The 26490-nt window shown below is 51.3% G+C and overlaps 1 protein-coding gene and 3 non-coding genes across 6 annotated transcripts; all 4 read left to right on the forward strand.

Annotated features, from left to right (window-relative positions):
- The first annotated feature begins 4354 nt into the window (after positions 1-4354).
- On the forward strand, positions 4355-4426 carry TRNAP-CGG (transfer RNA proline (anticodon CGG)). The gene has a single exon. It is a non-coding gene; the product is annotated as a tRNA-Pro (tRNA).
- A 229-nt stretch (positions 4427-4655) lies between these two features.
- Positions 4656-4727, forward strand: TRNAW-CCA (transfer RNA tryptophan (anticodon CCA)). The gene has a single exon. It is a non-coding gene; the product is annotated as a tRNA-Trp (tRNA).
- A 5036-nt stretch (positions 4728-9763) lies between these two features.
- On the forward strand, positions 9764-9845 carry TRNAL-AAG (transfer RNA leucine (anticodon AAG)). Its single transcript has one exon. It is a non-coding gene; the product is annotated as a tRNA-Leu (tRNA).
- A 151-nt stretch (positions 9846-9996) lies between these two features.
- SNAPC2 (small nuclear RNA activating complex polypeptide 2) lies at positions 9997-25394 on the forward strand. 3 transcript variants are annotated; one of them, XM_056569090.1, is made up of 6 exons: positions 9997-10105; positions 10588-10780; positions 15780-15899; positions 17699-17767; positions 20991-21261; positions 24251-25393. In XM_056569090.1, the coding sequence occupies exons 2-6, from the start codon at positions 10601-10603 to the stop codon at positions 24508-24510; spliced, it is 900 nt and encodes a 299-aa protein (XP_056425065.1). In that variant the 5' UTR covers positions 9997-10105; positions 10588-10600; the 3' UTR covers positions 24511-25393. The 3 variants fall into 3 exon arrangements, with proteins under 3 accessions (XP_056425065.1, XP_056425067.1, XP_056425068.1); XM_056569092.1 differs by lacking the exon at positions 9997-10105 and adding an exon at positions 10122-10211 and having other exon boundaries at positions 24251-25394; XM_056569093.1 differs by lacking the exon at positions 9997-10105 and adding an exon at positions 10141-10204 and having other exon boundaries at positions 24251-25394.
- The last annotated feature ends 1096 nt before the right edge of the window (positions 25395-26490 follow it).

The following is a 26490-nucleotide window of genomic DNA, read 5'->3' on the forward strand; positions in this document are numbered from 1 at the left end:
AAACCAGCAGTTCACTCCTGCTCAGCAACAATATGCCCTACCCGTGGCTCAACCAGCGGCATTTTTCCCTCCTCGAGGACGACCCTGGAGGGGACGCGGAGGTCGCGGATTCCCTAGATCTCGACCACCGACCGGTGAGTACATTCCCACTTTCGATTCCACACACATTAGTGGGGGGCAGACTGACGTATTTTTCCCACGTCTGGTCCACGATTACGGCAGACGTGTGGATCCTCAATACGGTAACCGGATACCGGATAGAGTTCCAATCTCTTCCCGATCTGAATGTTGTACCTCAACCCATTCGGTTCTCTACTCAAAACAGGGAGCTCATAGACAACGAGCTCCAAGAGCTTTTGTCCAAAGGAGCGGTGCTGGAGGTAGACCCCTTATCACCCGGATTTGTCAGCAACATCTTCTTAGTGAAGAAGAAAGATGGCGGCTATCGCCCAGTGATCAACCTGAGGGACCTCAACCAGCATGTGGTTTACCGCCATTTCAAAATGGAGGGAATCCATCTATTACGCGATCTTCTCTGGCCAGGGGACTGGCTAGTAAAAATCGACCTGAAGGACGCGTATCTGACCGTTCTCATACACCATACCTCCCAACCTTTCCTAAGGTTTCTGTGGAGGGACCGAATGTGGCAGTTCACCTGCCTTCCGTTCGGATTGTCCTCTGCCCCTTGGTGTTTCACCAAACTGCTCAAACCAGTGATGGCTGTTCTTTGGAGCAGAGGCGTTCGCCTTATCATCTATCTGGACGACCTACTCATTATGGCACGTTCCAGAACGCAGGCCTGGCTACACAGCCAGTGGGCAATTTCGTTGATAGAGGAACTTGGTTTCCTCATCAATCACAAAAAATCGGTGCTTATACCCTCGCAAGAGATGGAATTCCTGGGTTTCCTAGTGGATACCAAGAGAGCCATCCTGCTGTTACCAAAATCGAAATTAGCCCTGATCCGCAAAGAAATCAGGGCAACGTTACGCAAGGGTCAGGTATCCTGTTGTCGGCCTCTATTCAAGCAATTTTTCCGGCTCCACTCCACTATCGAGCCCTGCAAAGACTCAAGACCCTCCATCTTCGCCAGGGTCTCAGATATGCGGACGAGGTTCCCCTCTGTCCGGAGTCTGTAAAGGAACTGTTGTGGTGGCTTCGCCACGCCGTCGAATGGAACGGCAGAACAATTTTCAACTCCTGCCCAGACGTTATTCTAGAATCCGATGCGAGTCGCCAAGGTTGGGGTGCTCGTTGCGGGCTAGACACTACCGGAGGGAGATGGTCCGCAGAGGAATCTCTCCTCCATATCAATGCTTTAGAACTCCTGGCGGCATTCTTTGCTATCAGGAGTTTTCTCTCTCACACTTCCAACAAGTGTGTGCTTTTGCGTATGGACAACGTGGCAGCAGTTCAGTATGTCAACCGCCTTGGGGGCACGAGGTCCAAAGTGCTGGCGGACATCGCGTCCGAATTTTGGCACTTTTGTCTGTCCCGGAATATCTTTCCAGTGGCGGAATATCTCCCCGGGATATCCAATACTGTGGCGGATTGGAATTCGCGCTACCTGACAGATTCCAGCGACTGGTCGCTGGACCGTCCGATTTTTCTGGCATTACGAGACCTTTGGGGTCCATTACATACGGACCTTTTTGCCTCTCGTCTCAACCGGCAATTACCCCGTTTTTACAGCTGGAGGCCGGATCCGGAAGCGTCAGCAGTGGACGCGTTCAGTCAGATATGGTCACGGGGGACGCATTATGCGTTTCCTCCGTTCAATTTGATTACCAGAACCCTTTTCCAAGTAGCGAGTCAGAGGGCAACGGTCGTGCTGATCACCCCTTGGTGGCCAACGCAACCGTGGTTTCCCCTACTGCTGGGGATGGCGATCGATTATCCGCGATTGATTCCCCACTCACCTCAACTTCTCTCGAACCCGATCAAGGGTTGTCACCCTCTCATGTTAGACGGCAATCTTCCACTCCTAGCGTGGTTGGTTTCGGGATCCCTGACGCCGGTGGCGATCTTTCACAATCGGCTAGAGACCTTCTCGCCTTGGCCCCAGGGACTAGATCGGCATATCGATCTGCCTGGGCCCTGTTGGTTCGTTGGTGTGATCAACGGCAAATTGATGCCGTTCAAGCACCTGTTTCAGTCGTAGTGAATTATTTAGCGGACTCTTTTGAGTCTGGCAAATCCTATAGTTCGCTGAATGTCTATCGTTCTGCCATATCGGCATATCATTGTCCAGTAGACGCGTTACCTGTAGGTAAACATCCTCTGGTATGTAGACTTTTAAGGGGAGTAAAATTTAAACGTCCCCCTCGTCCTAGATACCAGTCGACTTGGGATGTCTCCCGTGTACTAGAACTTTTTTCCGCTTGGGAGGACAATGATGTCCTTTCCTTGAAACACTTATCTTTTAAACTTACAACCCTTTTATGCTTAGTATCCATAAAAAGGGTATCGGATGTAAAAGCATTGGATGTTACCAGGCGACAATTTTCGCCTGATGGGGTACGGTTTTCTGTGGTTCGCAGAACTAAGACGAGACTTCAAACAGTCTTCTATCCCTTTTTTCCTGACCATCCGCGCCTTTGTGTGGTGCGATGTCTGCAACGGTATGAGGAGCGGACTGCACAATTGCGGTCTGTTGCTTATAATCAATTATTAGTTTCCTATGTCAAGCCTCGCCTTCCGGTAACCTCGGCTACCTTAGCCAGGTGGGTGAGGGCAGCCATGGATTTGGCTGGTATTGACGTTTCTCTTTTTGGTGCCCACTCTTCTAGAGGGGCGATGGCCACTAAGGTGGTCACATCAGGGGGTTCACTCTCGGACCTTTTATTAGCTGCTGATTGGTCGTCTGAGTCGACCTTTAGGCAGTTCTATTTTCGGCCGCAGGAACACGTTTCTGTGTCTGTCCTATGAGCGTGTATGTTCGCATATTTACTGATTAAACTTGTTTAGCTTTAAACTTGCAAGATATGAGCCTCCTGTCTGATATATAAATCGGGATTTTCCTAGCTACCATGACGGAAAATCTAAGTTATATGAAGACAGGAGGCGAGTATCTTCCCTCCCTTCCCACCCTGTTACGGTGTGTTTTCTCGTTTCAGGATATTGAAGAGCGGATCCTGCATCTACGCAGCAGAGTATGAAAAGTCCCTGAGTGACAGCTGTTCTGTTTTGTTCCAGTTGAAACACAGTTGCTGGGGGCCCAGTTGGCCCTGACGCCTAGTTCCGGATATGGAATTCGTTTGCCGTCGGAGTGTATCCGGGGTATCAAGATGCCGTGCGCTGTTCCGAAGTTCGCACGAAAGAAAGAGGAAGAGGAGGTCCAGCCAGCCCTTTATATAGGGTCTCCGTCCCAGGGGAGGGGATTCCAAGGGCTGCTGGGAGTTGTAGTTTTAATGAAAATTTTTTCTAATGTTAATGAAATAAATTCTCTGTAATTTTCTGCTATGGGCATTAAAAAGAAAGGTTTAATGCAAGATACTCGCCTCCTGTCTTCATATAACTTAGATTTTCCGTCATGGTAGCTAGGAAAATCCCGATTTATTGGGCACTGTTATAGAGGCTCTCTGACTATATCTAGTTATAGGGCACTGTTATAGAGGCTCTCTGACTATATCTAGTTATTGGGCACTGTTATAGAGGCACTCTGACTATATCTAGTTATAGGGCACTGTTATAGAGGCTCTCTGACTATATTTAGTTATAGGGCACTGTTATAGAGGCTCTCTGACTATATCTAGTTATAGGGCACTGTTATAGAAGCACTTTGGCTATATCTATTTATAGGACACTGTTATAGAGGCTCTCTGACTATATCTAGTTATAGGGCACTGTTATAGAGGCACTCTGACTATATCTATTTATAGGGCACTGTTATAGAGGCTCTCTGACTATAGTTATAGGCCACTGTTATAGAGGCACTCTGACTATATCTATTTATAGGGCACTGTTATAGAGGCTCTCTGACTATAGTTATAGGCCACTGTTATAGAGGCACTCTCACTATATTTATAGGGCACTGTTATAGAGGCTCTCTGACTATAGTTATGGGAGCTTAACACATACATGAAAGTTTTCTCTGATACCTCCACATATGATTCAGAAAAAAATCATCCCCTCCACCCAAAATACAAAAAAAATTATACAATTTTTATTTTCATTTTATTTATTTTAAATCTTAAAATATTCAGCGGTTTTAAAAACTTTGAAACAGCACAAAGCGCAGTATTCCTATGTCCTGGGTCATAATTGCCAACGTTCTATAGCCGATACATTGTAACAAGGACGTATGGTTGTGACGTGGCTGCTATGAAGTCAGGTGACGGGAAGAAAGTCACATGGCTCGTTGGTCTAGGGGTATGATTCTCGCTTCGGGTGCGAGAGGTCCCGGGTTCAAATCCCGGACGAGCCCAAGTTTTATTTTTATTTTTTCTTTAATTGTTTTTAATTCTTGTTGCTATAGAATCCTGATATTCATCATTTAATTAGTCTCGGACATTATGCAGAAGATGTTTTTATAATGATTGTTGATACATTGTATCCATTTAACAGTAAACAAGAGCAACACAATGAAGCACAATGTACATGGGTTCGACTGCATGGCGAGGCCATATCTGTAGTGTGAGCCTCAAGCTGTACAGGACCTCGTGGCGCAACGGTAGCGCGTCTGACTCCAGATCAGAAGGTTGCGTGTTCAAATCACGTCGGGGTCATAAGTGTTTTTTGTTTTAAACTTTTTTATTTTTTTTTGTTTTTATCATGTTTTTGTTTTTAAGTGAAGTTGAAATCTAAAATTAGAGTTTCTTCATAGAAAATCGCTTTAAAATGCATTTCCGTCTTCTAAATTACAAAAAGACATTGGGATTCCGTGACATGAGCATATTTAAAGCCGTAAGTCAGCGTTTTCCAAACAGTGTGTCTCCAGCTGTTGCAAAACTACAACTCCCAGCATGCTGGGAGTTGTAGTTTTGCAACAGCTAGAGACACACTGTTTGGGAAACAATGCCATAAGTCTTTAACCCCTTAAGGACGCAGGTTCTTTCCGTTTTTGCATTCTCATTTTTTCCTCATCACCTTCTTAAAATCATAACGCTTTCAATTTTGCACATAAAATCCCATATGATGGCTTATTTTTTGCGCCACCAATTCTACTTTGCAGTGACATTAGTCATTTTACCCAAAAATCCACGGCGAAACGGGAAAAAAATCATTGTGTGACAAAATTGAAGAAAAAATGTAATTTTGTAACTTTTGGGGGCTTCCGTTTCTACGCAGTGCATTTTTCGGTAAAAATAACACCTTCTCTTTATTCTGTAGGTTCCATACGGTGAAAATGATCCCCTACTTATATAGGTTGGATATTGTCGTACTTCGGAAAAAAATCATAACTACATGCAGGAAAATTTATATATTAAAAATTCTCATCTTCTAACCCCTTTAACTTTTTTATTTTTCCGCGTACGGGCCGGTATGAGGACTCATTTTTTGCGCCGTGTTTTGAAGTTTTTTCATCGGTACCATTTTTGTATTGATCGGACTTTTTTTCATGATATAAAAAATACACTATTTTGGAATTTGGATTTTTTTTTCCGCGTACGCCATTGACCATGCGATTTAATTAACAATATATTTTTATAGTTCGGACATTTCCGCACGCGGCGATACCACATATGTTAATTTTATTATTATTTATTATTATTATTATTATTATTATTTTATTAGGGAAGGGGTTAAATTACCTTTGTTAACTTTTTTTTTAAACTTTTTTTCCCCAGTGTTATAGGTCCCATAGGGACCTATAACACTGCACACACTGATCTCTTATACTGATCATTGTAATCCCATAGGGACCTATAACACTGCACACACTGATCTCCTATGCTGATCCCTGCTTGGAGCAATCAATCGACGATCGGACGCCACGGAGACAGGTAAGAAGACCTCTGTCTGCGTCCCAGCTGATCGGAACATCGCGATTTTATCGCGATGTCCCGATCAGCCCGACTGAGCTGCCGGTAAGCGCTTACTTTCGTTTTCAGATGCGGCGGTCAACTTTGATCGCCGCATCTGAAGGGTAAACAGCGCGCGGCACAACGATCGATGCCGCGCGCTGTTAGCCCAGGTGTGATGTGAACCGTTTTAAACACCGGGACCGGTCGTACAGGTACGCCCTACGCCCTTAAAGGACATCTGCAGCGTTACAAACACTTATCCCCTATCCTCAAGATAGGGGATAAGTGTTTGATCACGGGGGGTCCGAACACTGGGGCCCCCGGCGATCTCCTGTACGGGGCGGCGGCTCTCCCGTGCCGGCACACCTCCTCCATACATCTCTATGGGAGAGGCGGGGAGGCAGCATTCGTGCCTCCCCGCATCCCCCATAGAACTGTATGGGGACGGGGAGGAGACGGGGCGTCACCATCGACCTCTAGGTCGACACTATGCGCCTTAGCGCTCACCATGAGCGCTTATGGCGGCGCCCCTAAAGTTGTCCTTTAAGGAATTACATTTTCTGCCTACAGAGCCATATGAGGAATCGTTTTATGCGGGACAAATTGAACTTTGTATGTGGTCATGTGACCACAAGATCTATGGCTAAGCAAAAAAAAATTTAAAATATGGGAGGGCCAAAAATAGCTGGGAACCTCCCCTCCACAATCTAATACATTCTCCCCCCCCCCCCCCCCATACTTTGGATAGGGGATAAACTATATAGATAGTTCTCCTTTAAAATTGTCCTCTTCTGATCGCTTTAACTCTTTATTTTTCTGTATAGAGGGCTGTAGGAGGGTCATTATTTTTGTCATTACCATTTTTTGCTTAGATTGGACTTGTTATTTGCTTTTTCTAAATTGTACTGTATTACTTTTATTTATTTTTTGTTAATTTTTCGAAAAATCAGCAATTCTCGACTTTTGTGCTTTTTTTAATTTTTTTTTAATTTTTTACATTCTCGCCATTCACCATGCGATTTCATTAACATAATATTTTAATAGACAAACAGATGTGTGAAAAGATTAGATAATTCGGGGTGTAGGACCTTTCCAATCATTAGATAATTACTTTGGCGCTTAATCCGACTGATTGCCGGATAGGGGCTCCATTATAAGTCTATGGAGATTTTACATTGCAATCAGAAGGACTGAACACTGAGCTGGGAGGGCTGCGCTCGTCACCAGCCTATAAGGGGTATTCCAAGTTACAGTCACTGTCAAGAAAGAATGCACACTGTGATGTCACAGTCCAGAGAGAATCCCCACTGTAGTGCAGTCAAGAGAAATTGCGCTCTAACGTCACAGGCCAGAGAGAATGCGCACTCTAATGTCACTGTCTAGGGAGAATGCTCATTGTAATGTCACAATCCAGAGAGAATGCACCATGTAATGTCACAGTCCAGAGAAAACTCGCACTGTGATGTCACTCTCCAGAGAGAGCGCACACTGGAGAGTATACAAGGAGATTTTTTATTGTAATGTCACAGCCCATAGAGAATGCGCACTGCAATGTCACAATCCAGAGAAAACTTGCACTGTAATGTCACCGTCCAGAGAGAACGTCCACTGTAATGTCGCAGTCCAGAGAGAATGCACACTGTAATGTCACCGTGCAGAGAGAACGCGCACAGTAATGTCACAGTCAAGAGAAATTGCGCACTGTAATGTCACCGTTCAGAGAGAAAGTCCACTGTAATGTCGCAGTCAAGAGAGAATGTCCACTGTAATGTCACCGTGCAGAGAGAAAGTCCACTGTAATGTCACCATCCAGAGAGAACGCGCACTGTAATGTCAGTCAAGAGAAATTGCGCACTAATGTTACAGTCCAGAGAGAATGCACACTGTAATGTCACCATGCAGAGAAAACGCGTTCAGTAATGTCACAGTCAAGAGAAATTGCGCACTGTAATGTCACTGTTCAGAGAGAAAGTCCACTGTAATGTCACAGTCAAGAGAGAATGTCCACTGTAATGTCACAGTCCAGAGAGAATGTGCACTGTGATGCCACAATCTAGAGAAAAATGTGCACTGTAATGTCACAATCCTGAGAGAATGCGCACTGTGATGTCACAGTCCAATGAAAATGCGCACTGTAATGTCACTGTACAGAGGGAACGCACACTGTAATGTCATTGTCCAAGGAGAATAATTGTTGTAATGTCACAGTCCATAAAGAACACGCACTGTAATGTCACAGTCATGAGAGAACGTGCACTGTAATGTCGCAGTCCACAGAGAATGCACACTGTAATGTCACAGTCTGGAGAGAATGCACACTGTAATGTCACAGTCCAGAGAGAACGTGCACTGTAATGTCGCAGTCCACAGAGAAAGCACACTGTAATGTCACAGTCTGGAGAAAATGCGCACTGTAATGTCACAGTCTGGAGAAAATGCGCACTGTAATGTCACAGTCCAGAGAGAACGCACACTGTAATGTCGCAGTCCAGAGAGAATGCACACTGTAATGTTGCAGTCCGGAGAGAATGTGCACTGTAATGTTGCAGTCCGGAGAGAATGTGCACTGCAATGTCGCAGTTCAGAGAGAACATGCACTGTAATGTTGCAGTCTGGAGAGAACGCGCACTGTAATGTCACAGTCTGGAGAGAACGTGCACTGTAATGTCACAGTCTAGAGAGAAAGCACACTAGAATGTCTCAGTCAAGAGAGAACGCTCACTGTAATGTCACAGTCTGGAGAGAACGTGCAGTTTAATGTCGCAGTCCGGAGAGAAAGCGCACTGTAATGTCACAGTCTAGAAAGAAAGCACACCAGAATGTCTCAGTCCAGAGAGAATGCACACTGTAATGTCGTAGTCCACAGAGAACACCCACTGTAATGTTGCAGTTTAGAGAGAACGCACACTGTAATGTCGCAGTCAAGAGAGGACGTGCCCTGTAATGTCGCAGTCCGGAGAGAATGTGCACTGTAATGTCGCAGTTCAGAGAGAACGTGCACTGTAATGTCGCAGTCAAGAGAGAACGTGCACTGTAATGTCACAGTCCAGAGAGAATGTGCACCCTAATGTCGCAGTCCGGAGAGAATGCACATTATAATGTCGCAGTCAAGAGAGAACGTGCACTGTAATGTCGCAGTCCGGAGAGAACGCGCACTGTAATGTCATTGTCCAAGGAGAATAATTATTATAATGTCACAGTCCGGAGAGAATGCACACTGTAATGTCAGACTATAAGGAGATGGACACCTCAGTCAAAAGAAAACGTGCACTGTAATGTCACAGTCCAGAGAGAAAGCACACTGTAATGTCACAGTCCAGAGAGAATGCACACTGTAATGTTGCAGTCCAGAGAGAATGCACACTGTAATGTCACAGTCCAGAGAGAATGCACACTGTAATGTCACAGTCCAGAGAGAATGCACACTGTAATGTTGCAGTCCAGAGAGAATGCACACTGTAATGTCACAGTCCAGAGAGAATGCACACTGTAATGTCACAGTCCAGAGAGAATGCACACTGTAATGACGCAGTCCAGAGAGAATGCACACTGTAATGTCACACTATAAGGATGATGGACACCTCAGTTGTGCAGGGATAATACAGACACTGATGTCTTAATAGAAGGATAGTGGACATGTTGTGATAGATGTGATATCTGTAGCGCATGTGATTAGAACTACAACTCCCAGTATGCTTAAACCCACATCAGGACATACTAGGAATAATAATAGTGCAGCATCCCTGTGCGCTTCTCTCTGTCCTGTTAACTTGGAGTATAAGTTCCTTTGAGCATCAGGTAGCGTGGCCGAGCGGTCTAAGGCGCTGGATTAAGGCTCCAGTCTCTTCGGGGGCGTGGGTTCGAATCCCACCGCTGCCAACAATGTTTTTTATTATTTTTTATTTTTATGTATTTTATTATTTCATTTGTATGTGTGTGTGTTTAATCTATTTAGTACGTTATGCACAATACTTTACAGTCATTATACACTTAAAAGATGGATAGAAAAAAAAAAAATCCACTTCCGCCCTCTGCACTAGAGGTTTCTCTGCCCTGACGTGACGTCATGAGTAGGGAGCTTCGGGAGGTCCTAAAAAGGCTCTAATCTCGCGAGACAACAGCTTTGAGCGGACCCGAGGGTAAGGTGCATGTGTGTGGTGACAATAAGTGTGGGGGGGGGGGACCTTCAGGCATGCTGTGACTTGTAGTTCCCCAGCTGCAGCGCGTTAGGACCACAGGTGAGAGGTAGGGGGCAGTAATGTGCAGCTTTAGTATTATTGTGAATGATAGAGCATTGTATGTGTTGTATAAGGCATGCTGTGACTTGTAGTTCTCCTGCTGCAGGGAATTAGAACCACAAGTGAGCAGTAGGGGGCAGTCACTTGCAGATTTAGTATTATTGTGAATGATAGAGCATTGTATGTAACATTGTAGGCCTCCAGCTGTTGCAAAACTACAACTCCCAGCATGCCCGGACAGCCTTCGGCTGTCCGGGCATGCTGGGAGTTGTAGTTTTGCAACAGCTGGAGGCACACTGTTTGGGAAACACAGCGGTGGGTGAAGTATTCACCGTATTTTAACGCTCCTATCTTACACTTCCATCTTGTCCCCCCATCCGCAGGCTCGGTGGGACCATGAAGCCTCCTGCACGTAGGCGCACGGCTCCCCATCGCTATGACGACCAGAATATGCCAAAGACGAGCCATCGCCTGCTGTGGACAATCAGAGAGAAGAAGGAACTGCTATGGGAACTGAAGGGTCAGATCAGCGAGAAAACCCCCAATGTGGAGGTGCAGGGGCGCAGCGAGGAGGAGGTGAGTCGGCGGCCGCCGCCATGGGGTTGGTGGTGTGTACATTACTCTCTGAATATTGGGGGAATGACAGCTGATGGACACCAGGGGGCAGCGATGAGGCATTGGGGAGGGGGGGGGGGGGGGGTTACTTTCCGTTGTGGCTCATAAAATGACTCCTTTAATCTCGGTAAAATAATGTTTTGGCGCCACTTTGTGTTCTAGTGTTTTTACCGTTGTTAAAGGGGTGCTTCGGTGCTAAACATCTTATCCCCTATCAAAAGGAAAGGGGATAAGATGTTAGATCCCGGGGATTCTGCTGCTGGGGACCCCCCACGATCTCTCCTGTAGCACCCACTTTTTTCAGCTGCGTGATGTGACTGCTCCACCCCCTCATGATGCCCCACCCCGCCTCCCTCAATGCAAGTCTATGGGAGGGGGCATGGCTGCATTGAGGGGGTGGGACGTGCATCATGAAGGGGCGGAGCCATCCTGTTGCACCTCCTCCCCACCCCCCGGTCAAGATGCACCTCCTCCCCACCCCCCGGTCAGGATGCACCTCCTGTCCAAACCCCCCCCTCCGGCTGCACCTCCTGTCGTCCCCCCCTCCGGCTGCACCTCCTCCCCACCCCCCGGTCAGGATGCACCTCCTGTCCAGACCCCCCCCCTCCGGCTGCACCTCCTGTCGTAACCCCTCCGGCTGCACCTCCTGTCGTAACCCCTCCGGCTGCACCTCCTGTCGTAACCCCTCCGGCTGCACCTCCTGTCGTAACCCCTCCGGCTGCACCTCCTGTCGTAACCCCTCCGGCGGCACCTCCTGTCGTAACCCCTCCGGCGGCACCTCCTGTCGTAACCCCTCCGGCGGCACCTCCTGTCGTAACCCCTCCGGCGGCACCTCCTGTCGTAACCCCTCCGGCGGCACCTCCTGTCGTCCCCCCTCCGGCGGCACCTCCTGTCGTCCCCCCTCCGGCGGCACCTCCTGTCGTCCCCCCTCCGGCGGCACCTCCTGTCGTCCCCCCTCCGGCTGCACCTCCTGTCGTCCCCCCTCCGGCTGCACCTCCTGTCGTCCCCCCCCCCCCGGCTGCACCTCCTGTCGTCCCCCCCCCCCCCCCGGCTGCACCTCCTGTCGTCCCCCCCCCCCCCCCCGGCTGCACCTCCTGTCGTCCCCCCCCCCCCCCCCCCCCGGCTGCACCTCCTGTCGTCCCCCCCCCCCCCCCCCGGCTGCACCTCCTGTCGTTCCCCCCCCGGCTTGCACCTCCTGTCGTCCCCCCCCCCCCCCCCCCCCCGGCTGCACCTCCTGTCGTCCCCCCCCCCCCCGGCTGCACCTCCTGTCGTCCCCCCCCCCCCCGGCTGCACCTCCTGTCGTCCCCCCCCCCCCCCGGCTGCACCTCCTGTCGTCCCCCCCCCCCCCCGGCTGCACCTCCTGTCGTCCCCCCCCCCCCCGGCTGCACCTCCTGTCGACCCCCCCCCCCCCCGGCTGCTGCTCCTGTCGTCCCCCCTCCGGCTGCACCTCCTGTCGTCCCCCCTCCGGCTGCACCTCCTGTCGTCCCCCCTCCGGCTGCACCTCCTGTCGTCCCCCCTCCGGCTGCACCTCCTGTCGTCCCCCCCTCCGGCTGCACCTCCTGTCGTCCCCCCCCCCGGCTGCACCTCCTGTCGACCCCCCCCCCCCCGGCTGCTGCTCCTGTCGACCCCCCCCCCCCCATCCTGCTGCACCTCCTGTCGTCCCCCCTCCGGCTGCACCTCCTGTCGTCCCCCCTCCGGCTGCACCTCCTGTCGTCCCCCCTCCGGCTGCACCTCCTGTCGTCCCCCCTCCGGCTGCACCTCCTGTCGTCCCCCCCCCCCCCGGCTGCACCTCCTGTCGTCGTCCCCCCCCCCCCCGGCTGCACCTCCTGTCGTCCCCCCCCCGGCTGCACCTCCTGTCGTCCGTCCCCCCCCCCGGCTGCACCTCCTGTCGTCCCCCCCCCCCCGGCTGCACCTCCTGTCGTCCCCCCCCCCCCCCGGCTGCACCTCCTGTCGTCCCCCCCCCCCCGGCTGCACCTCCTGTCGTCCCCCCCCCCCGGCTGCACCTCCTGTCGTCCCCCCCCCCCGGCTGCACCTCCTGTCGTCCCCCCCCCCCCGGCTGCACCTCCTGTCGTCCCCCCCCCCCGGCTGCACCTCCTGTCGTCCCCCCCCCCCCGGCTGCACCTCCTGTCGACCCCCCCCCCCCCGGCTGCTGCTCCTGTCGTCCCCCCCCCGGCTGCACCTCCTGTCGTCCCCCCTCCGGCTGCACCTCCTGTCGTCCCCCCTCCGGCTGCACCTCCTGTCGTCCCCCCTCCGGCTGCACCTCCTGTCGTCCCCCCCTCCGGCTGCACCTCCTGTCGTCCCCCCCTCCGGCTGCACCTCCTGTCGTCCCCCCCCCGGCTGCACCTCCTGTCGACCCCCCCCCCCCCCGGCTGCTGCTCCTGTCGACCCCCCCCCATCCTGCTGCACCTCCTGTCGTCCCCCCTCCGGCTGCACCTCCTGTCGTCCCCCCCTCCGGCTGCACCTCCTGTCGTCCCCCCCTCCGGCTGCACCTCCTGTCGTCCCCCCTCCGGCTGCACCTCCTGCCGTCCCCCCTCCGGCTGCACCTCCTGTCGACCCCCCCCCCCCGGCTGCTGCTCCTGTCGACCCCCCCCCCATCCTGCTGCACCTCCTGTCGACCTCCTCCCCTCCAGCTACACCTCTTGTGGCCCCCCCCCCCCTCCGGCTGCACCTCCTGTCGTAACCCCTCCGGCTGCACCTCCTGTCGTAACCCCTCCGGCGGCACCTCCTGTCGTAACCCCTCCGGCGGCACCTCCTGTCGTAACCCCTCCGGCGGCACCTCCTGTCGTAACCCCTCCGGCGGCACCTCCTGTCGTAACCCCTCCGGCGGCACCTCCTGTCGTAACCCCTCCGGCGGCACCTCCTGTCGTAACCCCTCCGGCGGCACCTCCTGTCGTAACCCCTCCGGCGGCACCTCCTGTCGTAACCCCTCCGGCGGCACCTCCTGTCGTAACCCCTCCGGCGGCACCTCCTGTCGTCCCCCCTCCGGCGGCACCTCCTGTCGTCCCCCCTCCGGCGGCACCTCCTGTCGTCCCCCCTCCGGCGGCACCTCCTGTCGTCCCCCCTCCGGCTGCACCTCCTGTCGTCCCCCCTCCGGCTGCACCTCCTGTCGTCCCCCCCCCCCCCGGCTGCACCTCCTGTCGTCCCCCCCCCCCCCGGCTGCACCTCCTGTCGTCCCCCCCCCCCCCCCCCCCGGCTGCACCTCCTGTCGTCCCCCCCCCCCCCCCCGGCTGCACCTCCTGTCGTCCCCCCCCCCCCCCCGGCTGCACCTCCTGTCGTTCCCCCCCCCCCCCCCGGCTGCACCTCCTGTCGTCCCCCCCCCCCCCCCCCCCCCCCCCCCCCCCCCCCGGCTGCACCTCCTGTCCCCCCCCCCCCCCGGCTGCACCTCCTGTCGTCCCCCCCCCCCGGCTGCACCTCCTGTCGTCCCCCCCCCCCCCCCCCGGCTGCACCTCCTGTCGTCCCCCCCCCCCCCCCCGGCTGCACCTCCTGTCGTCCCCCCCCCCCGGCTGCACCTCCTGTCGACCCCCCCCCCCCCCCCCGGCTGCTGCTCCTGTCGTCCCCCCTCCGGCTGCACCTCCTGTCGTCCCCCCTCCGGCTGCACCTCCTGTCGTCCCCCTCCGGCTGCACCTCCTGTCGTCCCCCCTCCGGCTGCACCTCCTGTCGTCCCCCCCCTCCGGCTGCACCTCCTGTCGTCCCCCCCCCCGGCTGCACCTCCTGTCGACCCCCCCCCCCCCGGCTGCTGCTCCTGTCGACCCCCCCCCCCCCATCCTGCTGCACCTCCTGTCGTCCCCCCTCCGGCTGCACCTCCTGTCGTCCCCCCTCCGGCTGCACCTCCTGTCGTCCCCCCTCCGGCTGCACCTCCTGTCGTCCCCCCCTCCGGCTGCACCTCCTGTCGTCCCCCCCCCCCCCGGCTGCACCTCCTGTCGTCGTCCCCCCCCCCCCCCGGCTGCACCTCCTGTCGTCCCCCCCCCGGCTGCACCTCCTGTCGTCCGTCCCCCCCCCGGCTGCACCTCCTGTCGTCCCCCCCCCCCCGGCTGCACCTCCTGTCGTCCCCCCCCCCCCCGGCTGCACCTCCTGTCGTCCCCCCCCCCCCCCGGCTGCACCTCCTGTCGTCCCCCCCCCCGGCTGCACCTCCTGTCGTCCCCCCCCCCCGGCTGCACCTCCTGTCGTCCCCCCCCCCCCGGCTGCACCTCCTGTCGTCCCCCCCCCCCGGCTGCACCTCCTGTCGTCCCCCCCCCCCCCGGCTGCACCTCCTGTCGACCCCCCCCCCCCCGGCTGCTGCTCCTGTCGTCCCCCCCCCGGCTGCACCTCCTGTCGTCCCCCCTCCGGCTGCACCTCCTGTCGTCCCCCCTCCGGCTGCACCTCCTGTCGTCCCCCCTCCGGCTGCACCTCCTGTCGTCCCCCCTCCGGCTGCACCTCCTGTCGTCCCCCCCTCCGGCTGCACCTCCTGTCGTCCCCCCCCCCCGGCTGCACCTCCTGTCGACCCCCCCCCCCCGGCTGCTGCTCCTGTCGACCCCCCCCCATCCTGCTGCACCTCTTGTCGTCCCCCCTCCGGCTGCACCTCCTGTCGTCCCCCCCCTCCGGCTGCACCTCCTGTCGTCCCCCCTCCGGCTGCACCTCCTGCCGTCCCCCCTCCGGCTGCACCTCCTGTCGACCCCCCCCCCCCCGGCTGCTGCTCCTGTCGACCCCCCCCCCATCCTGCTGCACCTCCTGTCGACCTCCTCCCCTCCAGCTACACCTCTTGTGGCCCCCCCCCCCCTCCGGCTGCACCTCTGACAGAAATGACAGAAAAGAAATCAAAAAAGAAATGAATTTCCTCTGTATTATTCAGCAGCTAATAAGTACTGGAAGGATTAAGATTTTTTAATAGAAGTAATTTACAAATCTGTTTAACTTTCTGGCATCAGTTGGAAACCTTTAAGAAAATATTCATTTTTTGGGGCTTTGTCGTGTGGTATTCCAGGTATCTTCCTACTGTTCGTGGCTCCGCGCTCGAGCGGCTCGAGAGGCCATGCAGACGGAATATGGAAAGTTGGTTCGCCAGAAGAAAATCAAAGAGATTCAGGATCCGGCGCCCATTGAGGTAAATGTAGAAGTAAGGCCGTGTATCACAGCGCCACCTGCTGGTCGTAGCCTCCAGGGCTAGTATTAGGATTAACCAGGGGCCACTGTTTATAGCAGGGGACTCAAACTCAAATTATCTGGGGGGCCACTGGAGGTAGCAGCTGGGTGAGGCTGGGCCGCATGCGCCCCTTACATATAATGCCCCCATCATGCACCCCTCATCATCCACCAGCAACACCCCCATCAGCAGCAGCACCCCCGTCCTCCACCAGCAACCCCCCCCCCCTCCATTCCCCCTACCTCGTGTGGTAATAGCATGAGCTGACGGATGATGGGGGTGCTACTTCTGGGGGTTCCCCACATTAGGTAGGCAGCGGGTTCCCCACATTAGGTAGGCAGCGGGTTCCCCACATTAGGTAGGCAGCGGGTTCCCCACATTAGGTAGGCAGCGGGTTCCCCACATTAGGTAGGCAGCGGGTTCCCCACATTAGGTAGGCAGCGGGTTCCCCACATTAGGTAGGCAGCGGGTTCCCCACATTAGGTAGGCAGCGGGTTCCCCACATTAGGTAGGCAGCGGGTTCCCCACATTAGGTAGGCAGCGGGTTCCCCATCATATCATGTACTGCTTCGGAGCACCAGCGTGCATGTGGTGCTAACACCCAAACCCAGCCCCACCACTGCCTTTCTATCCACCCTGTAATCCGGTCCCTGCATAAATAGTCGTCCTCTGTCCTCCAGCACAACACTGTTATGTGCTGTCTGTACATTGTCATGTACGGCTCCGGACCACCAGGGCACATGTACAGCAAACCCTCCTCAGAAAATGAATATTTATGAAGGGGACTGTATTATAGGGACCTGCCGGGCAGTCAGAATGGTGCACCAAGAGGCTGCAAACACATAGAATTAAATGGCGCCACAGAATTAAAGGGCTACGCCGGTGGAAAATCTTTATTTATTTTTTATTTTTTTTTCAAATCAACTGGTGCTAGAAAGTTAAACAGATTTGTAAATTACTTCTATTTAAAAATCTTAATCCTTCCAGTACTTATCAGCTACTGTATGCTAAACAGGAAGATGTATTTCTTTCTGGAGTTCTTTCCAGTCTGACCACAGTGCTCTCTGCTGTCCGTACCAGGAACTGTCCAGAGCAGGAGAGGTTTGCTATGGGGGATTTGCTTCTACTCTGGACAGTTCTTGACACGTACAGAGGTGTCAGCAGAGAGCACTACTGTGGTCAGACTGGAAAGAACTGCACAACTTCCTCTGTAGTATACAACAGCTGTTAAGTACTGGAAGGATTAAGATTTTTAAATAGAAGTAATTTACAAATCTGCATAACTTTCTGGCATCGGTTGATTTGAAAACATTTCTTTTCTACCGGTGTACCCCTTTAAAAAAAAAAAAAAAAAAAAAAAAAAAGTGAAGTGCATAAGACTTAGCATCACCGGCACTATTAGGCTGGGTTCACACTACGGAATCTATGGGCAGAATTTCTGCCGGAGATTTAGCCAGCGGCACTAAGACCACACGGATTGCATTGCCGTCCCCATAGACGGCAATGCATTTCTGGGTGGATTTTTTGGTGGGAGATCTGCTCAGAAATGGATTGACATCAATGTAGGCCGTGCGGTCCTAGTGCCGCTGGCTCGATCTCCGGCAGTAATTCCACAGTGTGAACCCAGCCTTACTCTGTATACACAGGGTGACTCTGCTGACAGATTCCCTAGAACACACACGATCTGTCGCTGACAGAACGGACAGAGGTTCTTATAATGTGGTCGGAGTTGAATGTTCTTTCTTATTTATCCTGGATAGCTGTGGACGGACTTGGCGAACAGATTGGGCAGCTCCACTGAAGACGCCATGAATGCCGCTTTTTCACATGTAAGTTGTATAGTCAGAATTGTGTGTATGGGGTATAGGGGGTAAATGTACTCTCTGGGGCACTTTGTACCAGGATTCAAGGGCGTTCCGAACGCTTGGAGTTGGCAGCAAGGGTCGTGACGTCAAGGCCACACTCCTCGTGACGTCACGTCAAGCCCCCTCAATGCAAGTCTATGGAAGGGGGCGTGGCGTCCGCCACGCCCCCTCACATAGACTTGCATTGAGGGGGCGTGGCGTGACGTCACAAGGACGCGTGGTCACGCCCCCCCGCCTCCCGCTCCCAACGTTCTACATGAACACCAGGTGCTGCACAGAGATCGTGGGGGTCCCAGCAGCGGGACCCCCGCGACCAGACATCTTATCCCCTATCTCTGGGGCACTTTGTACCAGGATTCAAGGGCGTTCCGAACGCTTGGAGTTGACGGCAAGGGTCGTGACGTCAAGGCCACGCTCCTCGTGACGTCACGCCAAGCCCCCTCAATGCAAGTCTATGGGAGGGGGCGTGGCGTCCGCCACGCCCCCTCCCATAGACTTGCATTGAGGGGGCATGGCGTGAAGTCACAAGGGCGCGTGGTCATGACGTCACGACCCCCGCCTCCCTCTCCCAACGTTCTACATGAACGCCAGGTGCTGCACAGAGATCGTGGGGGTCCCAGCGGCGGGACCCCTGCGACCTGACATCTTATCCCCTTATCCCCCCTCCTTTGGATAGGGGATAAGATGTCTAGGAGAGGAGTACCCCTTTAAAGGGCAACGGTCAGCAGTTTTGAGCCCTGCCACATAGGACGGGGGGGGGGGGAGCTGTGTAAATATGCCTAGGGCTTACATGCATGACCAAGAAATCTTAGTTATAATTTAAAGAGGGGCTCCGGATCGTAAAGGGGTATTCCAGTGAAAAAAAATAAAAAAAAAAAATTTTTCATATCAACTGGCCCCAGAAAGTTAAAGAGATACTCCCACTGAAAACTAAATTTTTTTTATTTATTATTATTTTTTTAATCAACTGGTGCCAAAAAGTTAAACAGATTTGTAAATTACTTCTATTAAACAATCTTAATCCTTCCAGTACTTATTAGCTGCTGTATACTACAGAGGAAATGGGTTTTCTTTTTGGAACACAGAGCTCTCTGCTGACATCACGAGCACAGTGCTCTCTGCTGATGTCTCTGTCCATTTTAAGAACTGTCCAGAGTAGGAGAAAATCCCCATAGAAAACATATGCTGCTCTGGACAGTTCCTAAAATGGACAGAGGTGTCAGCAGAGAGCACTGTGCTCATGATGTCAGCAGAGAGCTCTGTGTTCCAAAAAGAAAATAATTTCCTCTGTGGTATTCAGCAGCTAATAAGTACTGCAAGGATTAAGATTTTTTAATAGAAGTAATTTACAAATCTGTTTAACTTTCTGGCACCAGTTGATTTAAAAAAAAAAAAAAAAAAAAAGAAAAAAAAATTTTCCCAATAGTGACCACAAAAATGCAGAAGCCAGCGGTAAAAGTAACTTCACCTTTATTTTCCTCCAAGTTAAAACATCGACATGGATCCGTCTCAAATTCAGTGACAATGGAATAAAACGCAGGACTCGGGTCATGTGACTTTTCATCAGATGCATGATGGGTAGGGAGAAGGTAGAAGATTATAAAGGACCAAATGGAACAGGCGTGCTATCAGCAATTCAGGGTTTAACCCCATAAGTTCCAAAGCCTAAACACCTCTCCACTACAAATCATGAGACGGACAGAGGTGGTCAGAAAGATAAGAACAACTCAGCTTCAGCAGCTGATAAGTACTGGAAGGATTAAGATTTTTTTTAATAGTAGTCATTTACAAATCTGTTTAACTTTCTGGAGCCAGTTGATATGAAAAAAAAAGTTTTTCAGCGGAATATCCCTTTAAAGGGGTACTCCACTGCTCAGCGTTTGGAACAAACTGTTCCGAACGCTGGAGCCGGCGCCGGCAACTTGTGATGTCATAGCCCCGCCCCCTCATGATGTCACGCCCTGCCCCCTCAATGCAAGTCTATAAGAGGGGGCGTTACGGCTGGAGCCAGCGCCGGGAGCTCTTGACGTCATAGCCCCGCCCCCTTATGATGTCACGTCCTGCCCCCTCAAATGCAAGTCTATGCGTCCAATAGACTTGCATTGAGGGTGCGGGGCGTGACGTCATCAGGGGTGGGGCTATTACATCACTAGCTCCCTGAGCCGGCTGTAAGCGTTCGGAAATTTTTTTTCTGAGCAGTGGAGTACCTCTTTAACTCCTTATCCTTAGCGCACGGAGTGGTGGTCGACCCATGCATGGGGTGAGACGGGGCGTGGGGCAGACACCTGTGGCTACATGATAAGGGATAAGTACCAGAGTTTCCCTTTTAATCTTAGTAAGGCTACATTCACATCACGTTTTTTTTTAAATCAGTTTTCTTATCAGTTTTTTTTTTTTTTTTTCTAAATCGGTATACACAAAAACCTGACAAAACTGTGTGAAATGTACGCTCAATGCGATTTGCATTGACTACAATGTTATAAACACCGTATACGGGTGATGTTTGGTTTTTATAAACCGTTGTAGACCCAAAAAACAGGTCAGAACCGGAAACAAAACTGTGGTACCGCCGTTTTTTTGCTTCGGGAAAAGAAATGCGAAAAAAACAAATTAATGCAGAAATACAAAAGCTTACACAAACGGATACAAGTTTTTGTAAGGAAAGTCAGTGGGTATGGCAAGTAATACGGTTGTATACGGTTTATAAATACAAAAGCGTATACATAACGGTATGGCAAAAAGGTGATTTTTTTATTTTTATTTTTTTTAAATCTTAGTTAGGTGTCCCCTTTATGTGCGGCCCCCATCATCATCATGTCAGGTATGCTTACACTGTTCTCTACTTTGCATCAATAAGACAAGCAAATATTATAAACTTTGCAGTATATCTTATTAGACAAAAATGCTTCTTTCTCCTGTTATCAAGCTTCTTTCCCCAACACCTCCCTCTCCTGCTTGACTCTGAAAATCAGCTCAGCTTTGTCCTGTGTCTGCAAGACAAGCAATACAAGTCTATGGAGAGAGAGAAGGAGGGCGCTCCACCATCAGCTCTGGGAGAACTGAAAATTATAGATAGCCCGCAGAGCGGAAATCTGCTGAAAAACACCATATAATGACCAGAGAGAGTGCTGCTCCTCATGTGCACACACAGGGCAGCTATAACACCATCTCCCTTTTCTTTTTATAGATGCTGACAATAGCGTCTGCAGAACCTCTAACCCTCCATCACTCAATACCCTCCAAGGAACCTGTGCCCAAAGTACCAGCCCAGATGTCGTCCCCTCACGGGAAAAACCTTCAGCACAAAGGATCTGCAGAGGAGGAGCTTAGCTCTTCAGGGGAGGAGCCAACTACAAGTAATCTCAGTGATGGCCGGAACAATGTAGACTTTGAGAATATTTATAAATATCTGTCAAAGGTCGTGAGGGGAGAGGAGCCTCCAACGCTGTCTGATTTCGGTATGTTGTCTCGAAGGGAAGGACAAGGTGCCCCCCCCCCCCCCCCACTACACCAGGAAGGGGCCTCATTGTGTGTTATACTTAGTCCAGTGTTTCCCAACCTGGGTGCCTCCAGCTGTTGCAGTTTGTAGTTGTAGTTTTGCAACAGCTGGAGGGCCCCCTGGTTGGGGAACCCTGCTAGAGGGTAAAAGGCTGGGAACCAGCTCTGTGTGACTAGAGCAGTGTTTCCCAACAGGGGTGCCTCCGGCTGTTGCAAAACTACAACTCCCAGCATGCTCGGACATACTTTGGCTGTCCGGGGATGGTGGGAGTTGTAGTTTTGCAACAGATGGAGGCACACTGGTTGGAAGTAGGCTGGAAAACGGCTCTCGTGTGACTAGATGCAGCTCTCTGTGTGACATGTGACTCGGCTGTCCGGGCATGCTGGGACTTTTAGTTTTGCCACAGCCAAAGGCATCCTGGTTGGGAGATCCTGTTATAGGGTACTAGGCTGGGAAACAGCTCTCTGTGTGAGTAGAGCAGTGTTTCCCAACTAGAGTGCCTCCGGCTGTTGCAAAACTACAACTCCCAGCATGCCCAGACAGCCTTCGGCTGTCTGGGCATGCTGGGAGTTGTAGTTTTGCAATAGCTGGAGGTCTACAATGTTGCATGATACATGCAATTTTCTATCATTCACAGTAATACTAAATCTGCACATGACTGCCCCCTACTGCTCACTTGTGGTTCTAATGCCCTGCAGCAGAAGAACTACAAGTCACAGCATGCCTTATACAATACATACAATGCTCTATCATTCACAATAATACTGAATCTGCTCATTACTGCCCCCGTGTGGTCACTTGTGGTTGTAATGTTCTGAAGCAGGAGAACTACAAGTCCCAGCATGCCTGATAGAATACATACAATGCTCTATCGTTCAAAAGAATACCAAATCTAGCAGTAGAAGTAGCAGGAGAACTACAAGACACAGCATGCCTAAAGGTTCCCCCACAAACTGTCACCACACACTAGCACCTGTTACAAAACTACAACTCCCAGCAAAACTACAAGCTGGGAGTTGTAGTTAGCAACAGATGGAGGCACCCTGGTTGGGAAACACTGCTCTAGTCACACCGAGAGCTGCATTTCACAATATGTCTTGCTATGGGTTGGAATGCATGAAGATGGCTGACAGACACACCACCCCAGCTCTGACATCCCATAATGCACTGGTGCAATTACATTCTAGATAATGGAAGCTACCAAACATGGCTGGATATGTACAGTACATCTCTATCTGTGCATCACAGAACCTAAGAGTTAAAGGGGTACTCCGGTGTAAATTATTTTTTTTTTAAATCAACTGGTGCCAGAAAGTTAAGCAGATTTGTAAATTACTTCTATTAAAAAAATCTTAATCCTTCCAGTACTTATTAGCTGCTGAATACTACAGAGGAAATTCTTTTATTTTTGGAACACAGAGCTCTCTGCTGACATCACGACCACAGTGCTCTCTGCTGACACCTCTGTCCATTTTAGGAACTGTCCAGAGCAGCATATATTTGCTATGGGGATTTTTTCCTGCTCTGGACAGTTCCTAAAATGGACAGAGGTGTCAGCAGAGAGCTCTGTGTTTCAAAAAGAAAATAATTTCCTCTGTAGTATTCAGCAGCTAATAACTACTGGAAGGATTAAGATTTTTTAATATTAGTAATTTACAAATCTGTTTTAAAGGGGTACTCCGCTTCTAGACATCTTATCCCCTATCCAAAGGATAGGGGATAAGATGTCAGATTGGGGCGGAGACGTGACGTAACGATGCTCCGACCCCTGTATTGCCACTCATTACGTGCAGACCGAACTCGCTCTGTGCAGTAATGATAGAGCGGTGCCGCAGTCCCGGGGGTCCCCAGCAGCGGTACCCCGGCGATCTTACATCTTATCCTCTATCCTTTGGATAGGGGATTTGATGTTTAGGGGTGGAGTACCCCTTTAACTTTCTGGCACCAGTTGATAAAAATAAAAAATTCCACTGGAGTTCCCCTTAAAGGGGTACTCCACTGCCTCAGCGTTCGGAATGCTGGGTGCGGGCTGCGGGGGTCTTGACGTCACGGCCACACCCCCTGAATGCAGGTCCATGGGAGGGGGCATGACTTGCATTGAGGGGGCGTGGCATGACATTACTAGGGCGTGGCCATGACGTTACGACTTGCAGCCGTTCGGAACTAAATGTTTCAAACGCTGGGGCAGTGGAGTACCCCTTTAAGAAGAATAGAGCAGAACTATGAGTGCAGCTCTGGATGTATAAGACATCATTTTATCAGCAAAATACAGTGGGCACTAAATGGTTAATAACCATAGGCCACTTACAATACTCTCACCAAACAAATGAGGCCACATGGGGTAACAATATCAATCTTTATTAAAGGGGTACTCCGCAGCTCAGCTTTTGGAGAGCGGCGCCGAGAGCTAGTGACGTCATAGCCCCACCCCCTCATGATGTTACACCCCACCCCCTCAATGCAAGTCTATGGGAGGGGGCGTGACTGCCGTGACGCCCCCTCCCATAGACTTGCATTGAGGGGGCAGGGGTGTGACATCATGAGGGGCGGGGCTATGACGTCACTAGCTCTTGGCTTTAAGCGTTCAGAACATTTTGTTCCAAACGCTGAGCAGCGGAGTACCCTTTTAACTCCTTATCCCCTATCCTGAGCGGCGCCGAGAGCTCGTGACGTCATAGCTCCGCCCCCTCATGATGTTACACCCCGCCCCCTCAATGCAAGTCTATGGGAGGGGGCGTGACGGCTGCTTCCACTGGATACAGCCTGTAATAGGCAGAGCAGATAGCAATTATTTGTATGTACTTTTAACTTGTGTTTAATAAAGTTTGATATTGTTCCCATATGAGGCCTTGTTTGTTGTATAAGACATCACTAGAAGATATCAGAGTTATGGATTCTGCATTACTGTGTAAAGTGATATAAGGAGGAGTGTTTTTCCTGTATTTTAGAGTCCGCAGTTATCCTTCACCTCCTCCGCTGTATCCCGGAACAGCTCCCCCACCTGGACACTCCGCACATCGGCTTATATCTGTACGACACCTACACGTTCCTGACCACGCAGCTCAAATCCGAGGACACGGAGGAAGAGGAGATGCCGAGCCAACCTGAGGAGGCGAACTGGAAGGAACTGGGCTTCTGCCCCCTTAACCCCTTCATGATGCCCCTGGAACTCTTAAAGCAAAAAGAGGAGGAAGTAACGCCTCCCTGATGTCTGTATAAAGCTCTCTACTGCCCCCTATCCATTATTATATTGCATTGACCTTCAAGATGGAAGCCGTCCAGTGCTGTTGTACTTAAAAGGATTGCCCAGGATTTGAAAAATGCTTCTTTTATTGTAAAAAAAAAAACAGCGCCACTCCTGTCCACAGGTTGTGTGTGGTACTACAGCTCAGTCCCACTTGCTTCATTGGAGCCAGACTGCAATACCATATACAACCTGTGGACAGGAGTGGTGCTGTTTTTTTTTTTTTTTGTAAGAAAGAAGCAGCGTCTTTCCAATCCTGTATAACCCCTTTAAAGGAGTACTCCGCCCCCTAGATATCTCATAAGATGTCTGATAGTGAGGGTCGGACCCCCGTGATCTCCGTGCTGCACCCGGCGTTCGTTTAGAGTGTAGGGTTCAGCGCCGGAGCCTCGTGACATCATGGCCCCGCCCCCTCAATGCAAGTCTATGGGAGGGGGCGTGATGGCCGTTACACCCCCTCCCATAGACTTGCATTGAGGGGGCATGGCTGTGATATCACGAGCGGGGCGTGACCGCCATGAGCCTCCGCCCTGCATCGCCAGTCATCCGGCACCAGATGTCTGGGGGGCCGCAGCAGAGATTGTGGGGGTCCCCAGCGGCAGGACCACCGCGATCAGTCATCTTATCCCCTATCCTTTGGATAGGGGATAAGATGTCTAGGGGCCGGAGTACCCCTTTAAGGGACATGCTGGGACTGTTGGTTCCTTAGAAGAGTTCGTACAGTTTACTTTTCTGCATTATTTATGAAAAAAGTCTGATTGCGGATCACACAATAAATGTAGTTTTATTTTTTATTTTTATTATTATTATTCTTATTTCTCTACGGACAATATAGAAATATTTTCAAAACAAAAAGTAGCGCTGTTCTGTCTTTCGTGTGCATGAATAGATTGCTGATACACTGTAACAGAAATGCTGCTGGATTTTCCTGTATGGCCGCGTTCAGTTGTCGGAATTTCTAAACGAAATTGCTCAGAAAAAATTCAGCTCGGAAATGTCATTGCAGCAGAATCCCGTTGCTTTCAATGGGAGTCTGCTGCACCGCTGCAGAAACATTTGCCATGGAGATCCCGATTCTGGGCTTCCGCAGAAAGAGTTGACATGTCCAGGAGATGGCGCATGTTCCAGCGGGCACCCACTGTTTGCTGAATGCCGCCCGTGTTTTCAGGACAAATATTCTGCAAAACTTTCATTGTGTGAACATGGCCTATTACTGCTGTGGATTAGTGCTAGATGTAGTCTTGGGTTAGGTTCACACTATGGAATCTCACACCGGAGAAATTCCCTCCAGAGATTCTGAGTGCGCCGGCGCAGCTTTAATCAGTCAGCGCTAGGACCTCGTGCATGTTGCTGTCCTCATAGCCGGCAACATATTCCATGCGGATTCCACCGAACTAATGAGAGAAATCATTTTTTTCAGCGGCGTAATGTCTGCTGCACCAGAATTTCCCAGTGGAATTTCAAAGCAGAATTTAACTCGGAAACTCTGAAGTATGAACCTGGCCTTAAAGGGATGCTCCAAAGGATAGGGGATAAGATGTCTGATCGTGGGGGTCTCCTTTGGATAGGGATAAGATGTTTAGTGCCGGAGTACTCCTTTAACCCCTTAAGGACCCGGGGTTTTTCCGTTTTTGCATTTACATTTTTTCCTCCTTACCTTTAAAAAATCATAACTCTTTAAATTTTTCACCTAAAAATCCATATGATGCTTATTTTTTTGCGCCACCAATTCTACTTTGTAATGACGTCAGTCATTTTACCCAAAAATCTACAGTGAAACGGAAAAAATAATCATTGTGAGACAAAATTGAAAAAAAAACTCCATTTTGTAACTTTTGGGGGCTTCCGTTTCTACGTAGTAAATTTTTCGGTAAAAATGACACCTTATCTTTATTCTGTAGGTCCATACGATTAAAATGATCCCCTACTTATATAGGTTTGATT

This window comes from Hyla sarda, chromosome 4, assembly GCF_029499605.1.
Source record: "Hyla sarda isolate aHylSar1 chromosome 4, aHylSar1.hap1, whole genome shotgun sequence".
Classification (NCBI taxonomy): domain Eukaryota; kingdom Metazoa; phylum Chordata; class Amphibia; order Anura; family Hylidae; genus Hyla; species Hyla sarda.